The sequence below is a fragment of the Coregonus clupeaformis genome, chromosome 9 (genome assembly GCF_020615455.1).
Source record: "Coregonus clupeaformis isolate EN_2021a chromosome 9, ASM2061545v1, whole genome shotgun sequence".
In the NCBI taxonomy this organism is placed as follows: domain Eukaryota; kingdom Metazoa; phylum Chordata; class Actinopteri; order Salmoniformes; family Salmonidae; genus Coregonus; species Coregonus clupeaformis.
This window is the reverse complement of record NC_059200.1, coordinates 48524033-48548307: the sequence shown is the minus strand read 5'-3', so window position 1 is coordinate 48548307 and position 24275 is coordinate 48524033. Positions and strand designations below refer to the sequence as shown.

Genomic DNA, 24275 nt, shown 5'->3' with positions numbered 1-24275 from the left:
GTTTTTCGTTCGTACCAATTTTTGGAAAATCCTCGGGTGTAGGACTTTCCCCCTTTAGTAGAAACCTGTTGAATTATTAAATTTGGTCTGGGAGGTCCTAATTGTTTCGTTGCCAATTTATCTTGATTTGTTCGCCGACAAAAAGGAACTTCTTTCAAAGAGACAATCGAGTTGCACTGAACGCTAGCCATCTTGACAGTAGTACGTGAATTGATTGACGCTGCTACCCGCTCTTTTCTTAGTTACGTTCATGGTTATGTTACGTATGACGTAAGTGCAAGCCCTCCCGGAACCCATAGAGATTGTATTGAAAGCTCTGATATTTGAAAAAAATAGATTTTACATGAGTCTATGAGAGACTTCTGGGGCGTTTTTCAACCTGACTGAAATCGCCCCAAAAGGGGCGGGGCCATTTGAAGCACGACTTTAGCCTGATTGGACATTTAGTGGCAGATCAGACGTCTAGATTAGAACACTGATAACTACTGTTGCCGTGATATAATTGATTAGAAAAAAAATCCCTTCCTTTTCCCGTTTGGCAGTGCGTCGCCCATATCGCCCTAATGAACACACCGCCCCTGATCCTCAGTGTATGTAAGACAATATAAATAAAATGTTTCCAGTGGAAAGGCAGGTAGACTAGAGAACAGCACATCGCTGTCTACATACACAGCCAGCATTGAAAGCTCCTGGAAGACGCTAATGATCATCCCCTCTAAAGCCAAAGCTTATTTGCAGAGGGCTTAGTGTACACTAACCAATCCCCTGGCTCGGTCTTCCTGCCTGCCCTGTCTGTCTGCCCGGGGACTGATTTGGGCTGTATGAACTCCTGTGATCTCCTTGACCCGTCCTCCTGACCTCTGGGGACTAGAGCCAAACATCCTGTGGAGATAAGAGACACATTGGCACAGAGGAAGCATAGCGTATGCCACAGACTGCATCTGGATGTGACATCTGTGTTTGTGTCACAAATGGCACTCTATTCCGTATATACTGTCTGTATATTATGTTTATCTTCTATATTCAGTGTTGATTCTGTTTTACTGTGGCATCATTTACCAAATCAAATTCTGTCTATGTAAATGTAGTTGGCGAGTAAAGGTGTTTCTGATTGCACTACTTTTGAACAGAGCCCTATGGGCCCTGGTCAAAAGTAGTGCACTATAGAGGGTATAGGTGCATTTGGGACGCATCCTCTATGTGCAGCAGCAACGTAACAGTAGCAATTAACACTAATCAATAGCCAGTTGTCATTAGTATTAGTATGTTCTTTATGTTCAATAGGACACATGCCTTTTGACCGTTATCATGTTCTTTGTGCTTATAGAGAACTCTGGCTGACTTTATGCGGAAGCCTAGTCCTACTCTGATAAATAGAATGGGATGATAGCCACTTATTTTGATAGAGGCTAATATCTCAAGCGACTGACAGTTAACACATACATTAGCTAGAACATTAGCGAGAATCTAACACACAGCCCTGGTGTTCCCAACACCATGCTCACCAGCCCAAAGCTGCCGGAGATGTCTTTTTTTTTCATAATGATAAGTCGATCTCTAAGTAATCTGCAGATGGAGGTCAAGATTTACTTGGCAGCCTAATGTTAACAAGAATTCCAGACATCTTAACGGCAGGGCAAAGGTTAAGCGCAAACAGTCTCTCTAGAGACTGGTTGGGGATGGGATCAGTGTCATGTCAGCCAACGTGTCAGCGTGTGCGTGGCACTGTGTTAGCTGGCAGAGTGCATTCTACAGTGTACCGGCAGGCAGGCAGACGCCTCAGCACACCGCCCCATGCTTACTGTACACTGCTATCTGACACTATTGATTCAGCCTGGAGGTAATTGGCCCCAGGAGGCTGTGCCAGCAGCAGAGAGCAGAGACACACCACCCACTGAGCCCAGTGTGTCTGCTCCTCTTCTCTCACAGCCAGGTGTAGTAATCCTCCCAGTGCACAGTCACTTCTCCAACTGGATCTCAGGGTTTCTCTGGCTTTATTTATGCCCTGCATGTTCTATTTGATCAGATTATCTCCTTAAGTGTTTTAGCAGGGGGATTTAGTTTGGGGTGTGGGGGGAGCAGTGTGTGTGCTCACAACCATGTACCCAAAAGGCAGGAAACAATAGCTGATCCCTCGTTTTACTTCTTCAACCTCTTTGCCCCTTTGTGGAGCATGGGTGTTTTTTTTTTTTAAAGGAGAGTTCGATCGACTTTTCCCAGACAGGCAGGCTAGTAGAGGCAGAGGAGAGGGGCCAGTGTCAATCAGTTGTTCCTGACATCCATGGAAATGTCAGGCAAAACAAACCACAGAACAGTTTTGTTCCCCAGTGGGATGATTGGGTTCGAGAGCTCAGCTTTGTACCGCTACACTACGATGATGGGAGGGAGACTCGGTGGTGTGAGCCTGTTTTGCAGCTGGTTCCTGCTTATTTTTTCTGTTAGTATAATTAGGTTAGTGTGATTTACACAGCTCTATCCTCAACTAGCACCTCTCCTCTCTCCGCCTCCTCCCTCCTCCAGTGGAGAGACTCCAGGGCCTTGATGCCTTCCAGGAAGTCAGCGCTCCCTTGTGAGACACAATGAGGGGGGAGGGAGGGTTGGAGATCTTGGTTGTGAAGGCTTGTAAAGTGGGACTGGTGACCTAACGTGGCACCCTGTTGACTCAGATGGGGTTTCCGTGGCGGGAGCAGAGCAGGTTGCTGGAGGTGGTGTTGAAATGCAAATTCTCAGCGACGCATTGTCAGATTCAGATTGCTCTGCACCGCCAGTCATATAAACTTATGTCTCTCTCCAGTCACACACTGTATGCAAAGGTTAGGTTAGGTTTCCTGACCATGTGACCTCACCAGGAAAAACTCTGGGTCATAATGTTTAAAAAAAGGCCCTGTACTTATTCCAGGTGAGATCACTTGTTCAGGAAACCTCAGGGCTGTAACTATGGTAGACCAGTATCTCGATGCGTATGCGTGACTCTAGTGTTTATCCATATGTTTTCCCACAGCCCCCTCAGGCATTGGACCCCACCAGGCTGTTTAGTCTGCAGCCTCACATCTCCAGGTCATTGGGAGGAGCTAAAGCCACACACACACCTACAGTCATGTTTAACTAACCTTATGGGGACACACAATTTATAACCATTCTAAATCCTATTTTCCTTAACCCCAAGACCTTAACTCTATCCCTAAACCTAATTTAATACTAACACTAGTTCTACCTTCATCCTTAACCCCCTAGAAATAGCATTTGACCTTGTGGACACTAACAATGTCCCAAGTTGGTCAAATATTTGTTTTGCTTAGTGTTCTTGTGGGGACTTCTGGTTAAACACGTCCACACACATTTCTTTATCAAACACTGTCCAGACTTGTATTGCTCACAAACTATCTATTCCTGTCTTGCATCTATCTCTATCTGCCTTGCTCCTTTTCTGGCACTTGTTGCTTTTCATCTTTCTCTCTGTTTACCCTAGATCATGGTTTCCCAAACTCAGTCCTGGCATGGGCATGTTTGGCAGTATGAGTGAAGGAGGCTTTGTTGCGAAATAGGAAGCCGATTCTAGATTTAACTTTGGATTGGAGATGCTTAATGTGAGTCTGTAAGGAGAGTTTACAGTCTAACCAGACACCTAGGTATTTGTAGTTGTCCACATACTCTAGGTCAGACCCGCCGAGAGTAGTGATTCTAGTCGGGTGGGCGGGTGCAAGCAGTGTTCGGTTGAAGAGCATGCATTTAGTTTTACTAGTGTTTAAGAGCAGTTGGAGGCTACGGAAGGAGTGTTGTATGGCGTTGAAGCTCGTTTGGAGGTTTGTTAACAGTGTCCAATGAAGGGCCAGATGTATACAAAATGGTGTCGTCCGCATAGAGGTGGATCCGAGCGTCACCAGCAGCAAGAGCGACATCATTGATATACACAGAGAATAGAGTCGGCCCGAGAATTGAACCCTGTGGCACCCCCATAGAGACGGCCAGAGGTCCAGACAACAGGCCCTCCGATTTGACACATTGAATTCTATCTGAGAAGTAGTTGGTGAACCAGGCGAGGCAGTCATTAGAGAAACCAAGGCTATTTAGTCTGCCAATAAGAATGCGGTGGTTGACAGAGTCGAAAGCCTTGGCCAGGTCGATGAAGACTGCTGCACAGTACTGTCTTTTATCGATCGCGGATATAATATCGTTTAGGACCTTGAGCGTGGCTGAGGTGCACCCATGACCAGCTCGGAAACCGGATTGCATAGCAGAGAAGGTACGGTGGGATTCGAAATTGTCGGTGATCTTTTTGTTAACTTGGCTTTCAAATACTTTCGAAAGGCAGGGCAGGATGGATATAGGTCTGTAACAGTTTGGATCTAGAGTGTCACCCCCTTTGAAGAGGGGGATGACCGCGGCAGCTTTCCAATCTCTGGGGATCTCAGACGTTACGAAAGAGGGGTTGAACAGGCTAGTAATAGGGGTTGCGACAATTTCGGCGGCTAATTTTAGAAAGAAAGGGTCCAGATTGTCTAGCCCAGCTGATTTGTAGGGGTCCAGATTTTCCAGCTCTTTCAGAACATCAGCTGTCTGAATTTGTGTGAAGGAGAAGCGGGAGGGGCATGGGCAAGTTGCAGCGGAGGGTGCAGAGCTGGTGGACGGGGTAGTGGTAGCCAGGTGGAAAGCATGGCCAGCCGTAGCAAAATGCTTGTTGAAATTCTCGATTATTGTAGATTTATCAGTGGTGACAGTGTTTCCTAGCCTCAGTGCAGTGGGCAGTTGGGAGGAGGTGCTTTTATTCTCCATGGACTTTACAGTGTCCCAAAACTTTTTGGAGTTAGTGCTACAGAATGCACATTTCTGTATGAAAAAGCTAGCCTTTGCTTTCGTAACTGATTGTGTATATTGGTTCCTGACTTCCCTGAAAAGTTGCATATCGCGGGGGCTGTTCGATGATAATGCAATACGCCACAGGATGTTTTTGTGCTGGTCAAGGGCAGTCAAGTCTGAGGAGAATCAGCGGCTATATCTGTTCTTAGTTCTGAATTTTTTGAATGGGGCATGCTTATTTAAGATTGAGGGGAAAGCACTTTTAAAGAACAACCAGGTCAATATCCATCCAGGATACCCGGGCCAGGTCAATTAGAAAGGCCTGCTCGCTAAAGTGTTTTAGGGAGTGTTTGACAGTGATGAGGGGTGGCCATTACGGACGCAGGCAATAAGGCAGTGATCGCTGAGATCCTGGTTGAAGACAGCTGAGGTGTATTTAGAGGGTACATTTGTCAGGATGATATCTATGAGGGTGCCCATGTTTACAGATGTAGGGTTGTACCTGGTAGGTTTGTTGATAATTTGTGTGAGATTGAGGGCATCTAGTTTAGATTGTAGGTTGGCCGGGGTGTTAAGCATATCCCAGTTTAGGTCACCAAGCCGTACGAACTCTGAGGATAGATGGGGGGGAAATCAGTTCACATATGGTGTCCAGGGCACAGCTCGGGGCTGAGGGGGGTCTGTAGCAAGCGGCAACAGTGAGAGACTTATTTATGGAAAGGTGGATTTTTAGAAGTAGATGCTCAAACTGTTTGGGCACAGACCTGGATAGTACGATAGAGCTCTGCAGGCTATCTCTACAGTAGATTGCAACCCCACCCCCTTTGGCAGTTCTATCGAGACGGAAAATGTTGTAGTTGGGGATGGACATTTCTGCATTTTTGGTGGCCTTCCTAAGCCAGGATTCAGACACTGCTAGAACATCAGGGTTGGCGGAGTGTGCTAACGCAATGAATAACTCAAACTTAGGAAGGAGGCTTCTGATGTTAACGTGCAGAAAACCAAGGCTTTTAAGGTTACAGAAGTCAACAAATGATAACTCCTGGGGAGTAGGAGTGATACTGGGGGCTGCAGGTCCTGGGTTAGCCTGAGGAACAGAGGAGGAGTATAATAAGGATACGGCTAAAGGTTTTAAGTACTGGTCTTCTACTGCGTTGGGTACAGAGAAAAAAAGGGGTAGATTTCCGGACGTTGTAGATTAGATTCAGGGCATTATGTACAGACAAGGATATGAGTACAGTGGAGGTAAACCTAAGCGTTGGGTAACGATGAAAAAGAGAGCATCACTGGAGGCAACGATTTGAGTCGGTCTTCGCGTGTATGGGGGGTGGGACAAAGGAGCTATCTAAGGCAGGTTGAGCTGGGCTGGGGAATCTACAGTGAAATAGTACAATAAGAAATAACCGAAACAGCAATAAGCAAGAGCTAAGACAACAGCTGGTAATGGCGACAAAGTTTGGGCTGAGGCTAAACATAAACAGGATGCGGTACCGTGTAAAGGAACATTCCAGCAGGCATCAGCTGTATAGCGGAGTTATCATAAGGTCCGGTGAACAGCAATAGGAGAGTTCGGGGGCTGCTGGAGCATTGGCGAGCAAGAGGCCACGGCTTGCGTGTGCTAGCAGGCCGGGGCTAGCAGATGGATCTTCGTGGTCGACGTCGTAACGGGAAGCCTGTTGAAACCACATCAGACGATTTCGTCGGCAGACCAGTCGTGTTGGATCGACGGGGCTCCGTGTCAACACTAGGAGGTCCCGTCCGTTTGACAGAGAGGTAGATAGCCGGGAGATGGGCCTGGCTCGAGGTTAGCTCAGGGCTGATTAGCCAACAACTACATCCATTTGGTTGCAGCTAGCTAGTTGCGATGATCCGGTATTAAAGGTCCATTGATTCAGTGATTCCGGCAGAAAAACCGATATGTTCTGGGTCGATAACGCGCTGTGCAGACAGTGCAGGCTGGCCGATAATAGTCCAGGCTAGAGCTGGCTGGTAGGTAGTGCAGGCCACGGACAATGGTGAAAAACCGCTAACAGTGGCTAATAGCAAGTAGCTAGTTAGCTGGCTACTCCCGTCCGGTAAACAGAGGTAGATAGCCGGGATATGGGCCTGGCTCGAGGCTAGCTCAAGGCTAACTGGTGCTTGCTTCGGGGGCAGCAGTGATTAGCCAACAGCAACATCCATCCGGTTGCGGCTAGCTAGTTGCGATCCGGTATTAATGTCCAGTGATTCAGTTATTCCGGCAGAAAATCCGATGTTCTGGGTGAAAACCGCTAATGGTGGCTAATAGCAAGTAGCTAGTTAGCTGGCTAGCTAGTTTCATCTGGAGATTCTAGATAAAGGGTAAGTCAATAATAGAATCCGTTCCACATTGAGTGCGGCGGGTTGCAGGAAAGTATATTGAGCAAGGCACTTAACCCTAATTGCTCCTGTAAGTCGCTCTGGATAAGAGCGTCTGCTAAATGACAAAAAATTATAATAAAATAATATTTTGTAGAAGGATAAAAAGTGTGATAGGGAAAGAAGTATGAAAAATAAATTAATAAAACGTTAATTTATTTACACGGACACACAACAAAGAACACGACCGCACTGCTATGCCATCTTGGATCTTCTAAATAAAAGAGGAATAGGCAAAGCATGAATATGTTAGCTACATGAATTAGCTAAGAGAGACCATTTTAATGTAGCCAAAGATCATAGGGTCCCTTAGGAAACACTGACCAATACTTTGGTTCCTACCCGTCACAATAACGCCTCCCTGGGTTTTACATTCATTGTCAAACACTGATTATTCTAATTCTATAGTTAGAATATAATGGGCACTTTGAATACAATCTATTTCCATTATTCCAACAGTTCACCCAAGTGTTTTGATCTAAATCCCAAGTGAAATCGCAATTGTAATATTTGCTAAACAAAATTAAGCCTAGATTATTGTTGGCCCATATTGTGCAGCCCTACGTGGCAGTGTGGAAATTATCTCAAATGAGTGCAGGAAATGCATAAATTGATGAAAATGCGCAGTTGTTGGATTGAACAGTATACAACAAATCAGAATGGTGAAAGACCCATTGAAATCACGTAGAATGTGTTTGTTGCCACCCTAGGGTCAATCACTACTCAAAGCAAATATACAACTTTGATTATTCAAAAACATAAAATACTGCCATACCGTCAAAACTAAAAATATATTGTGATATGATATTTTGGTCATATCGCCCAGCCCTACCTTTTACTCCTCATTCTCAGAACTAGAACTATTACACATATACATTCTGTCTGTAGTGATGTGCTCACCACTGACTCACGCTCCTGTTTTGATGCTTGTTTATCATGCCGTTGGGGACGTGTACAATCTGTTAAAGTGTTTATAACCAATGTGTAGTGACATTTCAATGTGGATGGGCTGGCTGGCTACATGGCTACAGTGGTTCCTCCTTCTCCGCAACTCTTACAGGGTGAGGCGTGTCCTTTCCTGTTGTGCTTTTTAAAGTGTGGTTAACATTTTAATTAGACTCTTGTTTGTCAGCATTTTTGATTGGTTCTCTTCTCATGAAAGTCTTGCGCGCACACACCCACCCACCCACTGAGGAATTCACTGGGTGGGCGGTGGCCCAGATATGGTTTTGAAGTCCAAGCCAAACTGTCAAAACTGTTTCCAGTATTTTATGTGTGAAATGTAATGTTAATTACATTTTCATAAATATAATGTTAATTACATTGATAAATAAGAAAGTGGATGACAGACTCATGATGTGTTCACTACCTTTCAATTATAGTCGCATACAGTGACTTTTTACACATTATGTTACGTTACAGCCTTATTCTAAAATGGATTAAATAAAACAATTTCCTCAGCAATCTACACACAATACCCCATAATGACAAAGCAAAAACAGGTTTTTAGAAGTGCTTGTTAATTTATTAAAAACAGAAATACCTTATTTGCATAAGTATTCAGACCCTTTGCTATGAGAGTCGAAATTGAGCTCAGGCTCATCCTGTTTCCATTGATCATCCTTGATGTTTCTACAACTTGATTGGAGTCAACCTGTGGTAAATTCAATTGATTGGACCCACCAAGACTCTTCCTAGAGCTGGCCGCCCGGCCAAACTGAGCAATCGGGGGAGAAGGGCCTTGGTCAGGGAGGTGAACAAGAACCCGATGGTCACTCTGACAGAGCTCCAGAGTTCCTCTGTGGAGATAGGAGAACCTTCCAGAAGGACACCCATCTCTGCAGCACTCCATCAATTAGGTCTTTATGGTAGAGTGGCCAGATGGAAGCCACTCCTCAGTAAAAGGCACATGACAGCCCCCTTGGAGTTTGCCAAAAGGCACCTCAAGACTCTCAGACCATGAGAAACAAGAGTCTCTGTTCTGATGAAACCAAGATTGAACTCTTTGGCCTGAATGCCAAGCATCACGTCTGGCGGAAACCTGGCACCATCCCTACGGTGAAGCATGGTGGTGGCAGCATCATGCTGTGGGGATGTTTTTCAGCGGCAAGGACTGGGAGACTAGTCAGGATCAGGACCTCAGACTGGGGCGAAGGTTCACCTTCCAACAGGACAAAGACCCTAAGCACACAGCCAAGACAACGCAGGAGTGGCTTCGGGACAAGTCTCTGAATGTCCTTGAGTGACCCAGCCAGAGCCCGGACTTGAACCCAATCGAACATCTCTGGAGAGACTTGAAAATAGCTGTGCAGCAACACTCCCAATCCAACCTGACAGAGCTTGAGAGGATCTGCAGAGAAGAATGGGAGAAACTCCCCAAATACAGGTGTGCCAAGCTTGTAGTGTCATACCCAAAAAGACTCGAGGCTATAATAGCTGCTTCAACAAAGCACTGAGTAAAGGGTCTGAATACTTATGTAAATGTATTATTTCAGTTTTTTTTTTTTTTTATAAATTAGCAACAATTTCTTAAACTGTTTTTGCTTTGTCATTATGGGGTATTGTGTGTAGATTGGGAGGAAAAAAACAATTTAATCAATTTTAGAATAAGGCTGTAACCTAACAAAATGTGGAAAAAGTCAAGGGGTCTGAATACTTTCCGACGGCACTGTACATTCGTAATTCACTTCTGTGTTTTCTCAACAAGGTGGTTTTCACAAGTTTAATTTCCTTCCTAACCCCCACTACTTCACCTCACTTCTGGGCCGGGCCCCACCTATGATGTTTCTTAGTATTAACCAATATGCCTTATGATAAAATTCACTGTCCTTGTATAGCCTGTTGAAACAGCCCCCTTGTGCAGATTTAATTTGTGTACTTCCTGTGTGCTGGCCTTTTGCCATTTTACCAGTGTCTCAATAGATCATAACTCCTGTTAAGAAGGAATCACAAAAGCAAAATTAATGTTATGGCAACTTGAGAAGGCCAATTGACGACAAAATCTAGGTTTATAAATGGCTCGATATCCTTCATCACATGAAAACACTAAATATGGAGAAGATGATGTAAATGTTGACATGTTGACTCATTTGTCTTCTAGGCCAAAAATAAGGAGACTGGAGCGCTGGCTGCGGCCAAAGTCATTGAGACGAAGACCGAGGAAGAGCTGGAGGATTACATGGTGGAGATAGACATCCTGGCCAAGTGTGACCACCGCTACATCGTCAAGCTGTTGGACGCCTTCTACCACGATGCCAAGCTCTGGGTAAGACCTTAGGGCCAAAAGTGGGCCGTAACTGGGCCGATGAACAGGGACGTGTGGAGTTTGTTCTGGAACACCCAAAACTGTTACCCAACTCAATGTTCTAATCCACTCCAGGGCCTTCTACTACAGAATAGGTTCTGGTCTGACCTTATGGTGAACCCTATAGGTTACTATGAGGATCAAGCTAGATCTTTCAGTTCCTCCCTTTTGTGGGGTATATTTTATTTTAGCTTTCCCCTCCTCTCTCATTATTGAATAGACGGCATGTTTTGCATATACTTTAATCAGCCCGTGTCTGCCAAGACAAACACAAGTGACCTCATGATGGCGCCGATAGACATGGCAGCTCTGCTTCTAGCTCCTAAGCAACTTTTCATTATTATTATTTTGTGGGTGTTATTTCTTACATTATTAGCCCAGAACATTTTATAAGCTATTACACACAGCTGGAAATAACTTTTGGATATCAGAGTGGCCGTAGCTCACCAGCATTCCGACCAGAAATATGACTTTCCCGAATTGGATCCTTTGTTCGTAGCCCCCAAGGCAATTTGACTTATCCCTGAGGCTGCTCCAAGACTCCACAGGCGGAGAAGAGGCATTCGGAGTGGACTTCCAGTCCGACTCAGAAGGCGTGGACACCATCCACCGCTTCCGAGTATATTACTTGCTAATGTTCAGTCCCTGGACAATAAAGTAGACGAGCTCAGGGCGAGGATATCCTTCCAGAGAGACATCAGGGACTGTAACATGCTCTGTTTCACGGAATCATCTCTCTCTCCGGATATACTGCCCCCGTCCATACAGCCAGCTGGGTTCTCAGTACATCGTGCAGGTAAGAATAAAGAACTCTCTGGGAAGAAGAAAGGCGGAAGTGTGTTTCATGATTAACTACTCATGGTGTGATTGTGGTAACGTACAGGAACTCAAGTCCTTTGGTTCACCTAACCTAGAATACCTCGCAATCAAATGCCCACTGCATGACCTCCCAAGATAATTGTCTTCAGTTATCGTCACAGACGTGTATATTCACCCTAAAGCTGATACAACGACGGCCCTCAAGGAACTACACTGGACTTTGTGCAAACTGGAAACCACATATCCTGAGGCCACATTTATTGTAGCAGAGGATTTTAACAAAGCAAATCTGAGGAAAATGCTATCGAAGTTCTATCAACACATTGCCTGTAGTACTCGCACTTCAAAAACTCTCGACCATTGTTACTCTCCCTTCCGGGATGGCTACATGGCCCTCCCTTTGGCTAATCAGATCACGACTCCATTCTGCTCCTCCCTTCCTATAGGCAGAAACTCAAACAGGAAGTACCCATGCTGAGGTCTATTCAATACTGGTCTGACCAATCGGAATCCATGCTTCAAGATTGTTTTGATCACGCGGACTAGGATATGTTCCGGGTTACCTCTAAGAATAACATTGACATCGGGACAGAGTTCATAAGGAAGTGTATAGGGGATGTTGTTCCCACTGTTACGATTTAAAACCTACCCAATCCAAAAACCGTGGATAGATGGCAGCATTTGCGCAAAACTGAAAGTGCAAACCACCGCATTTAACCACAGCAAGGTGACTGGGAATATGGTTGAATACAAACAGGCCAGTTATGTCCTCCGTAAGGCAATCAAACAGGCAAAATGACAGTACAGAAACAAAGTGGAGTTGCAATTCAGTGGCTTAGACATGAGACGTCAGTGGCAAGGACTCCAGACAATCATGGATTACAAAGTGAAAAACAGACATGTCGCTGACACCGATATCTTGCTCCCAGACAACCTAAACATCTTCTTTGCCCGCTTTGAGGATAACACAGTGCCACCGCTCTCCTGGCCGACGTGAGTAAGACATTTTTAAGTGTGTTAACCCTCCCAAGGTTGCAGGCCCAGACGGCATCCCTAGCCACGTCCTCCGAGCATGCGCAGACCAGCTGGCTGCAGTGTTTACGGACATGTTCAATCTCTTCCTATCCAAGTCTGCTGTCCCCACTTGCTTCAAGATGTCCACCATTGTTCCTGTACCCAAGAAAGCAAAGGTTACTGAACTAAATTACTATTGCGCTGTAGCACTCACTTTTGTCATCAAGTAGTGCTTTGAGAGGCTAGTTAAGGATCATATCACCTCCACCTTACCTGACACCCTAGACCCACTGCAATTTGCATACCCCCACAATAGATCCACAGATAATGCAATCGCCATGCACTGCACTCTGCCCTATCCCATCTGGTCAAGAGGAATACCTATGTAAGAATTATGTTCATTGACTACAGCTCAGCCTTCAACACCATAGTACCCTCCAAGCTCATCATTAAGCTTGGGCCCTTGGTCTGAACCCTGCCCTGTGCAACTGGTTCCTGGACTTCCTGACAGGCTGTCCCCAAGTGGTGAAGGTAGGAAACAACACCTCCACTACGCTGATCCTCAACACAGGGGACCCACAAGGGTGCGTGCTCAGCCCCCTCCTGTACTTCCTGTTCACCCATGACTGCGTGGCCACGCATGCCTCCAGCTCAATCATCAAGTTTGCAGAGGACACAACAGTGGTAGGCCTGATCACCAACAATGAAGAGAGAGCCTAAAGGGAGGAGGTGAGGGCCCTGGTGGAGTGGTGCCAGGAAAATAACCTCTCATTGTTGACAAAATGTCAACAAAACGAATGAGCTGATCGTGGACTTCAGGAATCCGCAGAGGAAGCATGCCCCCATCCACGTCGACGGGGCCTCAGTGGAGAGGTTGAAAAGCTTTGAGTTGCTCGGCGTACACATCACTGACAATCTGAAATGGTTCACCCACACAGTGTGGTGAATAAGGCGCAACATCGCCTCTTCAACCTCAAGAGGCTGAAGAAATTCGGCTTGGCCCCTAAGACCCTCAAACTTTTACAGATGCACCATTGAGAGCATCCTGTCAGGCTGCCTCACCGCCTGGTACGGCAACTGCATCGCCCGCAACCACAGGGCTCTCCAGAGGGTGGTGCGGTGTGCCCAACGCTTCACCGGTGGGCACACGGCCTGCCCTCCAAGGCATCTACAGCACCCGATGTCACAGGAATGCCAAAAAGATCATCAAGGATATCAACCACCCAAGCCACGGTCTGTTCACCCCGCTATCATCCAGAAGGCGAGGTCAGTACAGTTGCATCAAAGCTGGGACAGAGGGACTGAAAAACAGCTTCTATCTCAAGGCCATCAGACTGTTAAATACAGTGGGGGAAAAAAAGTATTTAGTCAGCCACCAATTGTGCAAGTTCTCCCACTTAAAAAGATGAGAGCGGCCTGTAATTTTCATCATAGATACACGTCAACTATGACAGACAAATTGAGAAAAAAAATTCCAGAAAATAACATTGTAGGATTTTTAATGAATTTATTTGCAAATTATTGTGGAAAATAAGTATTTGGTCACCTACAAACAAGCAAGATTTCTGGCTCTCACAGACCTGTAACTTCTTCTTTAAGAGGCTCCTCTGTCCTCCACTCGTTACCTGTATTAAGGGCACCTGTTTGAACTTGTTATCAGTATAAAAGACACCTGTCCACAACCTCAAACAGTCACACTCCAAACTCCACTATGGCCAAGACCAAAGAGCTGTCAAAGGACACCAGAAACAAAATTGTAGACCTGCACCAGGCTGGGAAGACTGAATCTGCAATAGGTAAGCAGCTTGGTTTGAAGAAATCAACTGTGGGAGCAATTATTAGGAAATGGAAGACATACAAGACCACTGATAATCTCCCTCGATCTGGGGCTCCACGCAAGATCTCACCCCGTGGGGTCAAAATGATCACAAGAACGGTGAACAAAAATCCCAGAACCACACGGGGGACCTAGTGAATGACCTGCAGAGAGCTGGGACCAAAGTAACAAAGCCTACCATCAGTAACACACTACGCCGCCAGGGACTCAAATCCTGCAGTGCCAGACGTGTCCCCCTGCTTAAGCCAGTACATGTCCAGGCCCGTCTGAAGTTTGCTAGAGTGCATTTGGATGATCCAGAAGAGGATTGGGAGAATGTCATATGGTCAGATGAAACCAAAATATAACTTTTTGGTAAAATCTCAACTCGTCGTGTTTGGAGGACAAAGAATGCTGAGTTGCATCCAAAGAACACCATACCTACTGTGAAGCATGGGGGTGGAAGCATCATGCTTTGGGGCTGTTTTTCTGCAAAGGGACCAGGACGACTGATCCGTGTAAAGGAAAGAATGAATGGGCCATGTATCGTGAGATTTTGAGTGAAAACCTCTTTCCATCAGCAAGGGCATTGAAGATGAAACGTGGCTGGGTCTTTCAGCATGACAATGATCCCAAACACACCGCCCGGGCAGCGAAGGAGTGGCTTCGTAAGAAGCATTTCAAGGTCCTGGAGTGGCCTAGCCAGTCTCCAGATCTCAACCCCATAGAAAATCTTTGGAGGGAGTTGAAAGTCTGTGTTGCCCAGCGACAGCCCCAAAACATCACTGCTCTAGAGGAGATCTGCATGGAGGAATGGGCCAAAATACCAGCAACAGTGTGTGAAAACCTTGTGAAGACTTAGAGAAAACGTTTGACCTGTGTCATTGCCAACAAATGGTATATAACAAAGTATTGAGAAACTTTTGTTATTGAACAAATACTTATTTTCCACCATAATTTGCAAATAAATTCATTAAAAATCCTACAATGTTATTTTCTGGATTTTTTTTCCTCATTTTGTCTGTCATAGTTGACGTGTACCTATGATGAAAATTACAGGCCTCTCATCTTTTTAAGTTGGAGAACTTGCACAATTGGTGGCTGAGTAAATACTTTTTTGCCCCACTGTAGATAGCCGGCCTCCACCCAGTACCCTGCTCTGAACTTAGTCACTAGCCGACTATCATCTTGTTACTCTACCATGCACCTAAGCGACTGCTGCCCTATGTACATAGACATGGAACACTGGTCACATTTTAATAATGTTTACATACTGTTTTACTCATTTAATACAGTACCAGTCAAACGTTTGGATACCTACTCAAGGGTTTTTCTTTATTTTTACTATTTCCTACTTTGTAGAATAATAGTGAAGATATCAAAACTATGAAATAACACATATGGAATCATGTAGCAACCAAAAAAGTGTTAAACAAATCAAAATATATTTGAGATTTGAGATTTAAAATAGCCACCCTTTGCCTTGATGACAGTTTTGCACACTCTTGGCATTCTCTCAACCAGCTTCACCTGGAATGCTTTTCCAACAGTCTTGAAGGAGTTCACACATATGCTTAGCACTTGTTGGCTGCTTTTCCTTCACTCTGCCGTCCGACTCATCCCAAACCATCTCAATTGGGTTGAGGTCGGGGGATTGTGGAGGCCAGGTCATCTGATGCAGCACTCCATCACTCTCCTTGGTAAAATAGCCCTCACACAGCCGGGAGGTGTGTTGGGTCATTGTCCTGTTGAAAAACAAATGATAATCTGACTAAGCCCAAACGAGATGGGATGGCATATCGCTGCAGAATGCTGTGGTAGCCATGCTGGTTAAGTGTGCCTTGAATTCTAAATAAATCACAGACCGTGTCACCAGCAAAGCACCCCCACACCATAACACCACCTCCTCCATGCTTTACGGTGAGAACTACACATGAGGAGATCATCCGTTCACCCACACCACGTCTCACAAAGACACTGCGGTTGGAACCAAAAATCTCCAATTTGCACTCCAGACCAAAGGACACATTTCTACCGGTCTAATGTCCATTGCTCGTGTTTCTTGACTCAAGCAAGTCTCTTCTTCTTATTGATGTCCTTTAGTAGTGGTTTCTTTGCAGCAATTCGACCATGAAGGCCTGATTCACACAGTCTCATCTGAACAGTTGATGTTGAAATGTGTCTGTTACTTGAACTCTGTGAAGCATTTATTTGGGCTGCAATTTCTGAGGCTGGTAACTCTAATGAACTTATCCTCTGCACCAGAGGTAACTCTGGGTCTTCTTTTCCTGTGGTGGTAATCATGAGAGCCAGTTTCATCATAGTGCTTGATGGTTTTTGCGACTACACTTGAAGAAACTTTCAAAGTTCTTGACATTTTCCATATTGACTGACCTTCATGTTTTAAAGTAATGATGGACTGTCGTTTCTTTGCTTAATTGAGCTGTTCTTGCCATAATATGGACTTGGTCTTTTACCAAATAGCCCTATCTTCTGTATACCCCCCCACCTGTTAATTGAAATGCATTCCAGGTGGAGAGAATGCCATGTGGGCAAAGCTGTCATCAAGGCAAAGGATGGCTATTTAAATCTCAAATATATTTTGATTTATTTAACACTTTTTTGGTTGCTACATGATTCCATGTGTTATTTCATAGTTTCGATGTCTTCACTATTATTCTACAATGTAGAAAATAGTAAAAATAAAGAAAAACCCTTGAGTGAGTAGGTGTCTAAACTTTTGACTCGTAGTGTATACTGTATTCTAGTCAAGGCATATTCAACTATTGCTGTAAATATACTATTCTGTCCTACGTATTCTACAGATAAACTAAATATTCTATCCACAATGTTTATACATCCCTTCACATATACTGTGTGTGTGTGTACACACACACACACACACACACGCGCTGACATTGCTCATCCTAATATTATACATTTCTTAATTCCATTGTTGTACTTTTAGATTTGTTTGAGTTGTTAGATATCACTGCACTGTTGGAGGTAGGAACACAAGCGTTTCGCTACACCCACAATAACATCTGTTTAAATATGTGTATGCGACCAATAACATTTGATTTGCTTTTAATCATGCTGGTCCCGGACATAAACTATGATAGGAATTACAAAATGAATTTTAAAAAAGAGGGAAATTGTCAAACATCCAATCACTGTTTAGACTGTAGCAACACTTTGTTATTCTGAACTCTGATTGATACACACAGAATTGGATTCTGACATGTACAATTAATGTTATTTATCTGACTTTTTTGACTACCACTGCATTACCGAATGTGATCGATCTATGACCGTTGAAACATTACCTGGAAATGGGTGTAGTATAAACTCATCAACTGCTAAAAGTTGCTTAAAAAGTTGCTCAACTGAGTGGCGCAGTGGTCTAAGGCACTGCATCGCAGTGCTAACTGTGCCACTAGAGATCCTGGTTCGAATCCAGGCCCTGTCGCAGCCGGCCGCGACCGGGAGACTCATGGGCGGCGCACAATTGGCCTAGCGTTGTCCAGGGTAGGGGAGGGAATGGCCGGCAGGGATGTAGCTCAGTTGATAGAGCATGGCGTTTGCAACGCCAGGGTTGTGGGTTCGATTCCCACGGGGGGCCAGTATAAAAAAATATGTATTCACTAACTGTAAGTCGCTCTGGATAAGAGCGTCTGCTAAATGACTAAAATGTAAATGTATATAAAGTTGCTTAGGGGGGGAAGTAAATATTATATAGAGGGCTGTTTTTGCAGACCAAGTAGACACCCCCATGTTTTTCTACATTTCATTCTAGCCTCATAGCTATCATTCCCAATAAAATGGTTGTAGAGACCAAATTGGTCCAGCTCTTAAAGCGCAGGTTCAGAGTAGAAGATAACCACTTGGGAGTGAGACAGAACATCACCATGCTTTAGTGCTGTGTTGGAGCACCTTGTACACATCACTAATTGGGGGGCCACCACACCAAATATGGCAGCAGGTCTATTGTTCCCCCTCCCTTCTGTTAACCCAGAGGCATGTATTGGCCCTGTTAGGGCATAGCTGGAATTCCACAGTGCGAAAGGTACATTTTATTTTCTACAAGGCCTCCGGACTGAGACTGTCAGCTCATCTAGCTTTCAAATCACACACTTCCTGTGTGTCCTTGGTGGGGTTTCAACTTTTTCTCTGATCTTATTCTCAAGAACTAAACTATTCTACAGTAAAAGCCTATCATTTAGTCTACATAGGCAGTATAACCAGACTTTCATCTGATCAAATTTAAGAGGCCCAGGTTATTTACTAAGAAAAAAAGAAAAAAAACTCCCTTAAGAGTGAGTGGTCAAGCACTCATATACCACTTCTCAGGCTGTAGAGGTTGCAAAATAGTAGGGAAGAGATTATTTTTTTTATGTACCGATTCCATGGCACATGTTTATGAGCTGATACACAAAACAACGGCGGATTCAAAACGTAGTATTTAAATGTATTGTACAAAACTCTTGCAACCATATATATAATGGGGATACAACCATCCCTGCTCTGAAGATTTTGCTACTAACAGACAATCATTAGATCACTTGGTTTGGTACTGCCTATATGCAGCTTTCTTTTGGTCGCAGGTTCAGGAATGGCTTAGGAATTGCAACATTTACCTGGAGCCAACTCTGCAAATAGCACTGCTGGGTGATTTTTGAAAAGTCATAGTCAATTCATCAATAATATTATACTTTTTTGCTAAGAGTATCTTTAATTTACAATCTGTAGAAACAGAATATGAGAATAGAAAGGTTCAGACGTTTTGTGAAACATCACAGTTGAAAAATATAGAAATCAAAACTGGATGGTGTTCAGAGATAGATGGGAGGGGTTGAGGGGAGCTGAACGGTGGGACTAAAATACTGAGTCCGTAAAATGTATGTAGAAGTTTAAGTATTGTTGTCCATTAGTTTACTCCAATTAAGGGAGGGGTGGTAGGGTTAGAGGAAAATAATAAATAAGGAAAATATATAAAATATGTTTACCAAATAATATATGGGGGATTGGAAATAGACACATAATAGAACTGTCGTACTCTGATATCATCACAAAAGAAGCAGGTTCTAGTTTGGCCTGTCCCTCACCACTCTCTCTCCAGTGTCATAACAACTTACATTTCTGGGTGTGGATGAGGCATTTGATCATAAAACCTCCACACAAACACTGGCACCACACACAGAGAGCCTCTCCCTGGCTAAGGGCCAGTGCCAAGGGGATGACTAAAGATGTGTGATCCCTGGAGCATGCCAGTCTGCCTGGTTACTGCAGACTAAACCAGCGGTTGGGCTGAGTGCCTCAAACCCCCTCTTTCAGCCGGAGAGCAGGGGTGGCACATTCCACTGCCCACCCACTCTGCTCTGTGGAGAGAGAGAGAAGGTTGTTTGTTCTAGTTTGGGAACAACCCGCTCTACAGCGTGAGAAACGGGGGGTCTTTAACATAGGGCTGCCACTGACTGCTGACATTTAACACACACACACACACACACACACGACTGCAGCCAGCCATGATAATGCTTTCATCTGGAAATCATCCCATGGTAAACAATAAAGTGCTATTAACAGGTGTTAACAGATGGGCATCATGTTCATCTGGATTGTTTCTCTTAGTGTGTACTGTCACTGCCAGGGCCAACATAAAACCCTGCTGCACAGTCTGACTGTGAGTGTCATCAGTATGCGTGTATAATTTATACCTCATGTATAAGTCTGTCTCCTTGAGGCTGCCTCTTGACAAGGAGAGGAGAGGGCTCTGTTTTAAAGGAATGTTGCTGTGTTCTGTTACCAAGCAGAGGCAGAAAGGGAGTCCATTAAACAGGAGGTGAATGATGTCAGTGTAGGGTCCTTGTTCTTGATTCTATTCCACACAGCACAGCTTCACTCCGTGTACAGTAAATCTGTCCTTATCCTCTTTTGTTCACTTTATCTCACTCCCTCTTTCCCACTGTCCTGGTGGAGATACAGTACAACCTTGCATAGAGCAGGCTTACTGTTCCTCTCCATTCTGAATCCCTCCTGATGACGTATTTTAATGTACCCATCAATCACTGGATCGTTACTCATTTTCCAGTGTCACAAGGCATAATACTGCAGATTTTGTGCATGATGGAGAAAGGATGGTGGTCACTTAAAATTGTGTGTCACTTCTATTTAATACCCAGGAGAGGTTGTAAATCGGTGTCGGTGCACAGTTGAATAAACTTGAATAACAAGTCAATGTTTCCTAGGTGCTGCCTAAGCCAGTTTACTTGTATATCTAATAGTGTTTGCAGGTCCCCACACACCAGTATCGGCTCAACTAAACTTGCCCGACTGAGCAGTCAGTGGCAGGAATAATTCAAAAGGGGCTTAGCCAGTGAAACTACATATTTTAACAGTCATCAATTATTAACATATTTCTCTCCAAAGGAAACAAAGTAGGTGGATTATCACATATCCTATAGAACATCTGGGATTATCGCTCAATGTCCTTTTCACTGATCCTATAACACAGCCCTCTCAAAGACTTGGTGTGTGTTTGTGTACAGTGAATGTCAACCCTCTCTCTGTATTGGCTGGACACCTGATATTTTATGTCTGTCTACACCAGGCTCTGTTGATGGAGCTGTGTCAGTAGGTGGTTGATGAATGCTGTATGTACGATTTGCGTGTATGTGCACATTTGTATGTACCTTCATGTGCAGCCCATACAGGCTGTATTTTGCATGCGGTCTGACCAGTTGGATCAGGTCTTTCACCAGTTCAACATTGCTCACGTCATAAGGAAACAATGCCAACAATCCCTCAGAGGGAAGTAAGTTACCGACCTAGCAGCAATAGATAAAATCATTGTTAAATTCCACTAAAAACTACCTGGTGTCACACGTAAATCTGATCAAGCCTTTAGGTATTCGCCTTCCTCTTAACCCTATGTTTTAGAATAGGTTTTAACTAGCTTGTCATCCACATCTGAAGTATTTGCTGATTGTTGATGGGCGGATTGGCAGGGATGTAGAAAACCTCAATAACCTGGCCCTCCAGTTAAAACCTATTCTAAAACATGACCTCACAAAACATATTTTTAATATAAGAGGCCTTTGTTTTACTGTGGCGGCTGGCCAAGACTGACAGGAACATGGGCACCTCCCTCAGCTGGGGATGGTGTACCAACCTTCATTCGTGTGTGTGTGTGTGTGTGTGTGTGTGTGTGTGTGTGTGTGAATGTCTAGATGTATGGTAACAATCCACCGTTTTGTCCTCCATTCGTTCAATACGAAACTCCTCCACCCTATCCAGCAGGGTTTGCCAATGGTGTCATAGCAAGGGGGTGAATGAATGGGTTGGAGAGGGCCTTTTGTGTTATGGCAACACGACGTACATCTGTGTTTGCCCAATCGTAAAGGGATGATGTAACTGAGATAACAGGGCAGGTATGCATGCTATTGAACTGTCACAAGCCATCTGAGTGCCCGGTACCAAACACATTACACGCACGCACACACCTCTTTCAAAATATTAGTGGCTCTACGAACTCCTGGCCGTAGTTTAAAGTTAATGTACCACAGTAACCCTTTAGAGACGTGGAATATTATCAAAACACATTTATTTGTACTCTGGCTTTGTGCTAGGCCCCCCGTTGACTTGCATGACTCATTCATAAGTAGCCTTTGAAAGTACAGTGTGGAGGCATTTGTGCTCTTGTGTATCTAAGTGTGAGAGGAGGAAACTAGGATGAAGTTTTTGGCAGCTGGATAAAGTCTCTCCACCGACAGAACGTTTTTCAGACATGTTTTCAATGGGCCTTTTCCCTCTTGCTGTTTCACCTCGACAGCACTGGTATTTGGTTTATGTGTCTTGGAAGGCTGTGGAGTTAGTGACCATCGCATCCATCGCTAAACACACTGACTGTCCTGTTCTGCACGGCCACGGTGTGTTCTGTCTTCAGTGACACGAGGCAGTGCAGAGTGTTTAAGAAGGCTTTCACCACAGGTGTCAATTTATGACTAGAAAGGGAGGTGTTGGTTTCTCTCCTGATGACTGGGCAGTGTCAGCCATCTTTCGCTGACATGTCTAAGTGCTGTCTTTAGACAGATCATCTGTGTTCTAAGAGGCCTCACTTCCCAGAACCCCCTGTCTGTCTGTCTCCCCCTCTTCTCTTGAGTTTAAATCTTCTCCCAGGGTGATACAAGCCAGATACCCTGATCTCGCTCTCTCTGCTGTATCTCATTGAAAACAGTTAGGCTACCACCTGTTACTTCTGTGGCCCTTCCCTCTCGTCGTCTCCTCTCTGCCCCCTCTTTTTCTTTACCCCTCGTCCTGTTCTCTGGGAATATTTTTGAAGCGATCACAGTAAAAGTTACACACGATGAGGTACTAACATCTGCCTTTTGATGTTGATAGTTCTGTGGAACATTTAATTTTACTTTCCATTGAATCCTTCCTCCTGGTTAAAATGTTTAGTATTTAGTTTGCATTTCCTGAGAAGTTTGTATTCAGTTTGAATTTCCAGAGGATAGACTGTAAATCACAATGCTGGCTGTCTTCCTCTTCACAGATCATGATCGAGTTCTGCCCTGGAGGAGCCGTAGATGCTACTATGTTAGGTAAGGAGACATGCAGTACTGGAGGCAGGGTAGTGCTGTATATGTGTGTACTCTATAATATGTGTTCGCTCCCTTGGAACATTGTTTTCATAAGCTCCCCGCATCTCCCGTTTTGATGTTTCAGATTCCATGCCTGAGGCCATAGCTGCAACTGCCATGGCACTGTTGCTCTTTAGGATATTGCTTTATTAAGAAATAATTATCGAACTGGGCCAAGTGACGTCTCGTTGTAATGGGTCTGCTATTGTTGCGAGGCACTAAGGGCAGACAGAGGAGACCCACACACTGTGGGAAATGCACTGTTTTCCTTTGATAATCCAGCTCCTCATTCAGCAGTTGCTGGCCCCAAATACAGCTAACCAAACACTGAGAGAATAGAAAATGTCCTGGTTTAGCATGTAAATGATTTCTTTAAGCCAATTTACGCTCTCAGGGGGCAGTAGCCTCTTAAGACTACTTACAGCTTGTACTGGCAGCAACTCCATCTGCCTCATGGAAAAGTCCCAATGAACCACTTGCCTTTTATAGGGACTTTGGTTCTCCGTTAAAGTTGAGTTGTACCATTTTCCTGTTGAGGTAAAACCTTAACCATTGATGTACGTTAACGTGATCCCCTAACCTGTCCCCTCCTCTCTCTGATCTGCAGAGCTGGACCGGGGCCTGATGGAGCCTCAGATCCAGGTGATCTGCAGACAGATGCTGGAGGCGCTGGTCTACCTCCACAGCATCAAGATCATCCACAGAGACCTGAAGGCTGGGAACATTCTCCTCACCCTGGAGGGAGACATCAAGCTAGGTGAGACTATCTTCTCCCTCCACAATGTTCTACTCATAATGTACTCTTCTTCTCGAATACTGAAACCTCATGTTTCCAGAATGCTACAACCAATGTTCTTCTAGATTCCACAGCACTTAGCCATCTGCCATAATTTTCCTCTATGCCCCTGTCCTATCAAGTGTCCATCCCACAGAACAGGGCTGTTATCCACCTCAGTCTAAAAGTATTTGGAATAATTCTCCAATAAGCTACAGACTTCTCATTGGACATTGTATAATGGTCACGTTGTCTTTGGAAAGAGTTATCTTGTTGGTCAGCAGAGCAGGATTGGAATTTTCACATGAATGTTGCATACACGCAATCAACACACTTAGAATAAATCCTTCCCTGAGGCATCTCGGAAGAATAAAATGTGAGATGCGTGGGCAAACGGCATTCTGATACGTTTTTCTGTAAAATGTGATTTGTAGCTAGTATTCTATTGAGTTTCAGCATTCCTGAAGTTCTTTGTGCTGAGGATTTGGGTCCAAACGGTTGATAGCAGATTTTTGTTGAAGCACCACTTGCCTAACAACATGGCTGCTTTTGTGGAGCCTATAATAGCTTTATAAATGTCAGTTGGAGAGAATCTGAGGAGCTGTGCTCTACTCGACAGGGCTGCCGGTGACTCCCGTGACCTTTTAAGGACCCTCTGTGGACTCCCCCCTTTCAGCTTCTTTTTGACAGGCCTCGGCATGGGCACCCCCCATT

At 44.6% G+C, this 24275-nt stretch overlaps 1 protein-coding gene across 1 annotated transcript in view; it reads left to right on the top strand.

Annotated features, from left to right (window-relative positions):
- LOC121574245 (serine/threonine-protein kinase 10-like) overlaps positions 1 to 24275 on the top strand; it is a 54531-nt gene that overhangs the window by 3751 nt on the left and 26505 nt on the right. Inside the window, exons 2-4 of the mRNA XM_045222657.1 lie at positions 10295 to 10459; positions 22699 to 22747; positions 23394 to 23543. Of these exons, the coding sequence (XP_045078592.1) occupies positions 10295 to 10459; positions 22699 to 22747; positions 23394 to 23543 (364 nt within the window). The remainder of the gene's footprint in view (positions 1 to 10294; positions 10460 to 22698; positions 22748 to 23393; positions 23544 to 24275) is intronic.